Genomic DNA, 7,884 nt, shown 5'->3' on the forward strand with positions numbered 1-7,884 from the left:
CCGCGCTCCCCACCAAGGGCACCCTCCAAGGCCTCCTACCGGCGCATACTGGAACTGCACACCCTCCGGTGGCAGCGTGTCCGCCGCAAGCGCCAAGGGAACATTGTAGCCCGATGATGATGACGCGTGCTGCTCTGTGCCGCCTGCCCCGCCTGCCACCGTGTTGCCATGTCCAGGCATACCTCCGCCAGGGACACCACTGCCGCTACCGTTGCCACTGCCACCGCCACCGCCACCACTCGCGCTGCTTCCGCCAGGCGGCTGCTCTTCAACCACCATTTCGTGATGCATCGTGTTCGCCCACTCCACAAACGCGTTTCGCCGCCGCCAGATCGGGGCCCCGGCCCCCCCCCCGCCCCGGGCCCCACCCTTGCCCCCGCCCCCGCCAACACCAGCGGAGGCGGCAGCAGCGGCCAGGCTGCCGTTTGCTTCCTGCACGGCGGGGAAAGCTGGTACGGGCCCAGACGCCGGCCCCGCAGCGCTCTCCAAGCACCCACTGCCCTCACCACTGGTAGACGAAGGGTAGGAGGTCTCGGAGGTGGGGCGGACCAGGCCGTCCTTGGTCGGAGACGGAATGGAACTTAGAGACGGCTCGTTCGAGTACTGAGGCTGTGGGATAAAGAAGAATGGGCGCGGGACAAGAACAACGGGCCATGAAATCAGCATTAGCCGTCAAATGGTTACAGTCTATACACTCTGTCAATATCGCTGCAACGGTATGCGACGGGTACGGTACGACAGCTAGTGAGGCAACGAGAGAAGGTAACCGTCGCGCAGTGCTTTAGCTCACCTCGTATGGGACATGGCCAATGTGGTTTGGAGGACTGCAGCCCGCCGCTGGTGCCTGCTGCTGGGGCTGCTGGGGCTGCTGGGGCTGCGTGGGCGTCATCGTCAGCGGCGGCCGCTGCTGCTGTGACACGTACATCTGCCGATGCAGGGAGCCCTGCGCCGCCAGCGGCAGCGCCACAGACAAGATGACGGAGCCCAGCCTATCAATGCCGGCTGCGGAATTCAACGACTCGTCCACGGCCGGCTCCATCTCCCCCCCGTCGCCATCCTCGTCGTCTTCAGGCTCCTCGTCGTCCTCATCATACCCCTCTTCCAACACCTCCTCCTCAAACTCCGCCAAAGCCTAAGACATGACAGTCGGCATGTTAATAGGAAGCGTGCATTAGAAGAAGACAGGGCAGGGCGTGAGGGAAGGCCATGCGAAACACATCTAAGCGATGAACCCCCAGCCCTGTGTCCGAGGACGGGGGACACCGTTCTTCTCCGCTACCGTTGCATGCAGGTGCATGCAGGTTACCTGATGTCAAATATTCCTTACCACGCAGAAGGAAGGCAGCCACGTCGGAATTGAAACGCGGGAATATTCCTCAATCCCCCAGCTTTTGTGGTAACACAGAGCGCAATAACATTTTAGCAATGCCACACCCTGCCACCACACGCTCGACTCCTTGACTATTCCTTAGTTTTCAATTTCGGGGGGTTGAAAGTCATCTTTCCTCTCATGAACGACATCCATCCACCACACCGTAGTCTCTCACCGCTTGGGCCAACGACATGCCGGGGTGATTCTGGCGCAAGGCCTCCAACGCCGGCGGTGCGGTCTTATGTCCCATTATGAAATTGCCAGTGCCAGTGCCGGTGCCAGTGCCGCCATCTCGCGCCAGGGGCGACCGACGTTCCGGCGACAGGTGGCCCTGAGGCGCATGGCTGGCAGCCGCCAGCGACTGTGAGGCCGCTGGCGCCAGGTAGTCCTTCGCGGGCCCTATGCCGTCCCGCGTCGCAATCAGGGAGGACACGTCAATCGAAGCAGACCGCTTGTGGCGATTGGACGACGGCGGCGCTGACATGGGCCCTGGAGGAGCCCCTGGCCCTGCCACAGCCACAAGACTCCCCTGAAGTGGCCACCCACGGTTTTAAAAGGGTTAGATAGGGTCAAATAGGAAGGGTGAGCTACATGAAGCGCGGCGGCTTCTGCGCAACGAAGGCAGCTTCAGCGGGGAACGCGGACGCCGAACGGACAAAAAACGGTATTAATTGCGCTCCTGTCGGCGCTGCGGGCCCCCTGGCGAGGCGCTGAACGGTACAGCTCACACGCGGCCGCTGAACAGCGGGAAGACGATTTCAGCATCAGACCTACCCGCCTGCGCCCTAACGAATGCCGTGAATGCGAAATTACCACTTCTTGTAACGTAGGTCAAACAAGTGGTCAGGCCCGAAGAAACCCATCCGAACAACCTGCTGTCTATCCGGCGTGCTGTTCGAGCCCGACGCCGCCTCGGCCCATAGGTGTTTGTCGGCGACATGCCGGCAGCCGCAAGAGCGGCGGGGGCCAGCCCCGTCACTTGAGTGAATAGCGCCACTTGCTGTCTTAAGAGCTCCAACTCCCTTTGGAGCTGCAAATTCTGCTGCAACAAGTCAGAGGTTGGGTCGGCGGCAATCCGCTGCAGCGGCGCAGGTGGCGGCGGCGCGGTGGCTGCGGCACCGCCGCCGTACAACACAAACGGTGTTGCACGTGCGTCCACGGCAGCACCGCCGCCGACACCCCCGCTGTTACCGCGTTGGCTGACGCCGTCACCGTCCCTCGAGTTTACGTCAATGCTGTCGTACGACGCATGGCGGGAATGTCCACGCGAACCTCGTGAGCCGCCCGAATGCAAGCCTGGCCCAACGGGCATGTTCACAGCAGCAGCATGGGGCCCAGCGACGGCGACGGCGGCGTTGGCGACCGCTGCCGCTGCGCCGTCGGAGTGCACGCCGTACGCACGCATGGCGCCGTGACCGCTTGCAACTCCCCCAACTGCTATTGGCAGCGGTGGAGCCCACATGGAAGCGCTGCTCTCCCTGCTGCGTCCCGTGCTGTTGCCAGGACCGGAAGGGCCGGGCCCGGGGCCGCCAGCCGCCATCGCCGCTACCTGCGCCCTGGCCATAGGCTCCTGAGTCGTCAGAATCGGCCCTAGGGAGGTATGCCACGCTTGTGGCTGTTGGGGCTGCTGCTGCGGCGGCGGCAAAGTGCTAGCTTGCAAAGTTGTGAGCTGCTGGTGTTGAGGCTGGAGTGGATGTTGATGCTGCTGGAGTTGGTACTGGTGTTGATATTGGGGCTGGTGTTGAGGTTGGGGCTGGTACTGCTGCTGCGGGGGCGGCATTGTGTGGTGAGCGGCGAAAGGCAGATGCTGCTGCTGTGGCGCCGGTGGTGAGATGGGCGGCAGCGCCTCAGAAATTGTGTAGGGCAGCTGCACACCATGAGGCATGCCTGCAAGCGAGGGAACCACCATAGACTTACGGCCGTCTCCGGTAGCGCCACCAGCAGCGAGCAGGGCATTCGAGTAAGGACAGACAGCAGAACCGCAGGGGTTTCCCCAAGATGCGCGATTCGTAAGAGAGGGACAAGCAAAGAAGAAAACCACGTCAGCGAAATAGCCGGCCCCGTGTTCTTAAGTCAACCAGAGATAATCGAAAAAGCAAAAGCCGGCGCATAAGACGGCAAGGGGTAGAGCTTTGCTGTGACCTACAGGCCACAAGCGTTGGAGATCCCAAAAGCCTCCCCCGGTATCACCGCCCATTTGGGACATCACCTAGCGCAGCCTTGACGAGAGCCGACCCAGATGCATCCCTCACTCATCCAGCTCGCCCAACTCATATCCCCCCTCTTGCTCGCGCACGGATTTCATGTTCTCCTTGGACGCGACGCCTTTAAGTGCCAGGCCTTAAAGGCCTTTGGAGTAGAAGCCCTGGCGTGTGTAACGCCGCGTCCCGAGGAGGATATGGATCCCGCGTACCCAGAAGCCTGCCATGTTAATGCCCTGGAGTTCCCAAGTGGCAGCTCCGAAACCACCCTGTGGCCCGAGGAATCCTTACCAGGGCTTGTTGTGACGATTCCCGAGGGTGAGAGCTCGCTGCTGACGCTGGCCTCAGCAGTGTAGGAGGAATCCATGGTGGAGACAGATGACCCCACGGCCTCGGCCAGCCTGTCGTCCCGTGCGGCAGCGATTACTGCCCCACTGCCAGGCGTCTGCTGCGCAAGCCTGCTTAGTCGTGGCGGCAACGCTGCTGGCCCCGTTGGCGACTTCATCTGAGAGGGAAAGAAAAAGGCGAGAGCCAAGAGCAACATACAATGAAACCACGCACACGCAGACATCACGCAGCCACCGTCATCTACGCAAATAAATGACGCAAGAGTGAAGAGTCCATCAGTCCGAAAATCCGCCCACTGTGCGCTCTCTCTCTCTCGCCAACAGGACACACGTGCTCACCACACCACACATGTGCCGTACACGTCTGCTCTTACCCTGGCGGCGGCCTCTCCTCACCTGCTCCGGAACCATGTCCAAGCTCCTGCCGCCGTGTGCATACGAGTCCGTGTCCGTCTCCGGCGTGTCCCCGGTGCTGGTGCCGCCCAGCGACTGGGCATCAGCCGCGTTTCCAGAGCTGCCGCGGCGCGCTAGTGCCCGGCCAAAGGGCGGCGCGGGGGCCGTTGCGAGAGCGGTGCTGCTGCCGTTCGCGACGGTGCCCATGGAGTTGGCGCGCTGGCGGACCTCTATGGCAGTACCGTGCAGGTGGCGACTCATGTGGAAGTCGCCGTCTGCGCTGTTCACGCCGTACAGCGCACTGCTGGTCGTGGGACTGGTCGACCTACTATGCGGAATATCAAGTCCAGAGTGTCAGCAAGGGCGGGAAGACACAATCGGCACAACCCCACGAAGCCGATATCAATAAGGGCAGTGAAGGGCAAAATCATTTCAGGTCAGAGGAAACATTAACTCCTCATCCTAAGCCGCCTTAAATAGAAAAGGGCAGTGTTCACATCTCATACATTAGAAGTAAACATATAAGTAGATGTATAGATTGTAAATGCCTGGTAGGATCGTCGAAATATCTTGACTGCCCGTCCTCAAAGCGTCTTAGATACTTGTCCACCGACCAACCCACCTGCTGTCAATATCTTCCGATGGCTGTCCCATACCCGAGCTTGACCGCTGACTCACAATGCCGCTGCCAGCGCTGGTACCTGCTTCCAACCCCTGCACGAACAGTGAGAGAAGACCGGACGCGAGCCGCGTGCGCGTGGTGACACACATGCTCCATGGGCGATGGATAACCGGTGCACCTAAGCAGTGCAACCTGGGCCGTGCGGGCCGGCTGCCACAATCACACAACACGCGTCAACCATGGCGGTCTATAGCTTTCATACAGTCCCCCCACAAGATCCCTATCACGATAATAATCAAACCCTAAACGCCTCCCCACACCTCCCACAACTCCCAGGAGGTCCCTATGCGATAGGGGATATCCGCTATTCTAATCCTGATGATAGCTATTCGCTATTCTAATCCTGATGATAGCTATTCGCTATTCTAATCCTGATGATAGCTATTCGCTATTCTAATCCTGATGATAGCTATTCGCTATTCTAATCCTGCTGATAGCTAGGATCAGGAGGTATGAGGATTGGATAGCAGCTCTCTTGACACAATTTCAAACTGAATGACCCACATCTCGTCCAACACGATGACGATCCCATGGCCTCGGCCTGGCGCAGGCACCTCACACGTTTAACGCAACGCACACATCGACACACATGCACACCTAAACACACAGAACACCCCCTCGAGCGCCGATACATCCCGCCACTGCCCACCGAACCCCACACACACCTGGCCCTCCTGGCTTTCCAACGGCAAGGCCTTCTGCGATGCATGCCCTCGCAGTCCCCCGTGATAGCTCGCCAGCAGGCGCGTTGTGCTACGCCGCAGATCGGAGCGGTGGCGGTGGTGATGGTGGTCGCTGCGCGGTTGCCCAACGGTCAGCTGCGGAATGCCAACCACGCGACTTTGCCGCCTGCGGTACAGGTAGGACACATCCGGCGCCGCGGTCGGCGTGCTGCCGCCCTTGGACCTCGGCCCGGAGCCGCCCGTCACCATTTGCTGTAGTGACTGCAACCCCGCCGCGGCCACAGTGATGGGCAGGGACTGCGAGAGCTGGAAGGCCGCGGCGCTGCCGGCGTCGCGGACGCCAGTGGCGACGGCGCCGACCACGGATTGGTAGGATGCGACCGACGTGGAGCGCGACTGTGCGCCGCCGGCGGAGGGAGTGGAGGAAATGGACCCGCCGAAGTGGTTTGAGGGCGCGGCCGTCAATGAAGGGCCGGGATTGGAGCGCCTGGTGCGTGGGTCGTGCTCCATCACCGCCATGGTGAGGTTCCCCCCGGCGGCGATGTGCAGCACGCGTCGTCCGTCCAGAGCACCAACAATCTGGATGGGTTAAAACACATGAAGGCGGCGGCGGAATTCATTGGAAAACAGAACGCTGTCCCACAATAAATGGAACGGCTTGAACGCGGATGGTGACAGGCAGGTAGGCCAGAAAGAGTGAAAAGCACAGCGGGAAAATAGTACCCGAGCGAGTAGAACCAAGGCGCTGGGGAATTTGGAGTCTTTAAGTATGTTACTATCACCATCTGCGATCAAGCCGCGGCATTTCGACGCAGATTTCCCATTTTCGGCATGAGATGTACCCAATTATAGAGCTTCCTCGATTTGTGGGTCCCAAAGCCCCTAATGGCTAGACTTAGAAGCGAAAACGGGCGCACGTAATCGTAAGGAGCCATGTGCGGCGACCGGCGCCACCAGAGTGAAAACCTCGTCACCAAAACTGGCGTCATGACCGCGGCCCTGCGAGTGCTCTTCGGATGGTAACATAACAACGGGGGTAACATAACAGCAGCTCCAGGTCCCCATCATCGGCCTTCTTTTGCTAACTGCTTATCTGCTTTAAACCGGCAGAGGACGACGTGCCAGAGGGTCATCAGGCAATGTCGCGTGTCTTGATTGACTGACTGACGGACGGACAGACGGACTGACCGACGTACCTGCGGAAGCGAGTGGTCATTCTGGGATGTACGAACCGCCACCGGCGCATCCGAAGATGTGGTCATGCCCCACAACCCGAGTTGTCCCTCAGCACCGCAGCCCCACGCCAGCAACCGCACCCGTCGCTGGTCGTCAGGAATCTGGCCATTCGCCTGCACAGACACAGACGAAGCAAAGGTTGCACACAGGAAGGAGCACAGGCGCACGCACATTGTTGTCATTGCATCCTGCATTACGGCAGGATGCAATCCTCCTTTCCTGCCTTAATATTGCTGTCGGAAAGAAGTAGCCATTATTAGGCGCCGGGAAGGCACCGGCCGCACCGCAAAGTAGTAGCAGTACATGTGTCGCCCGTTGCCCCAGACCCGCAGAACGCCGCCCCAACCCTCGTGCGGCGTCGTCCCATCCCAACCCTCACAGGGCCCCTTGGTGGATCCGCCCTTATCCTTCCCAGGGATGATTGCGGTTCCATGATGCCGTCGTCCTCCTCTTACCTCTATCGCTCAAGCTACTTACCTGCACTTTGCTAGCAACAACCACCACGTGGCGCATGCCGCAGGCTACCTCCTCCACAAACATGCCAAACAGGTTGCCGTCGACCTGGGCAAGAGAGCAACAGAGTAGATGAAAGAAGGAGAAAGCGTCATCGACAAATCTGCCCGGCAAGGCAAACCAATGTGCGAGTGAGGCCCCTGACCCTGTGTTCCATGCATGCTCGGTCACCAAGCGTTGCAAACCAGGTCTTATAATAGCTGCCTGTGGTAAACTTTAGAAATGGGTGAGACTTATGTAATGGGTGGCTTATTTGGCTTAATTTAAAAGGATTCAAAACAAACGCTGCCTTTTCCGAGAGCGCGATGATCACAACGCATGTGCTGCAGGATGTAACAGAAGTACTGTAGCTGCTCAAGGCTACTACGGCCCGAGTTGAGGCCCCCCCCCCTGGCAACTGGTTAACTGGCGTGGCAAGGATTGAAGTACGTCCGCTTAACTACAGTGCTTTTCCAAC

General features: G+C 59.7%; 2 protein-coding genes across 2 annotated transcripts in view; both read right to left on the minus strand.

Annotated features, from left to right (window-relative positions):
• VOLCADRAFT_108166 (uncharacterized protein) overlaps positions 1-1,856 on the minus strand; it is a gene marked incomplete at both ends in the record, with an annotated part of 5,103 nt that extends 3,247 nt beyond the window's left edge. Inside the window, 3 exons of the mRNA XM_002958494.1 lie at positions 40-609; positions 791-1,132; positions 1,548-1,856. Of these exons, the coding sequence (XP_002958540.1) occupies positions 40-609; positions 791-1,132; positions 1,548-1,856 (1,221 nt within the window). The remainder of the gene's footprint in view (positions 1-39; positions 610-790; positions 1,133-1,547) is intronic.
• A 240-nt stretch (positions 1,857-2,096) lies between these two features.
• Positions 2,097-7,884, minus strand: part of VOLCADRAFT_99802 (uncharacterized protein) — a gene marked incomplete at both ends in the record, with an annotated part of 9,418 nt that continues 3,630 nt past the window's right edge. The window contains 7 exons of the mRNA XM_002958495.1: positions 2,097-3,259; positions 3,865-4,078; positions 4,317-4,641; positions 4,936-5,027; positions 5,661-6,074; positions 6,875-7,027; positions 7,392-7,475. Coding sequence (XP_002958541.1) covers positions 2,097-3,259; positions 3,865-4,078; positions 4,317-4,641; positions 4,936-5,027; positions 5,661-6,074; positions 6,875-7,027; positions 7,392-7,475 — 2,445 coding nt within the window. The remainder of the gene's footprint in view (positions 3,260-3,864; positions 4,079-4,316; positions 4,642-4,935; positions 5,028-5,660; positions 6,075-6,874; positions 7,028-7,391; positions 7,476-7,884) is intronic.

Source organism: Volvox carteri (assembly GCF_000143455.1).
Source record: "Volvox carteri f. nagariensis unplaced genomic scaffold VOLCAscaffold_96, whole genome shotgun sequence".
NCBI classification, from domain to species: domain Eukaryota; kingdom Viridiplantae; phylum Chlorophyta; class Chlorophyceae; order Chlamydomonadales; family Volvocaceae; genus Volvox; species Volvox carteri.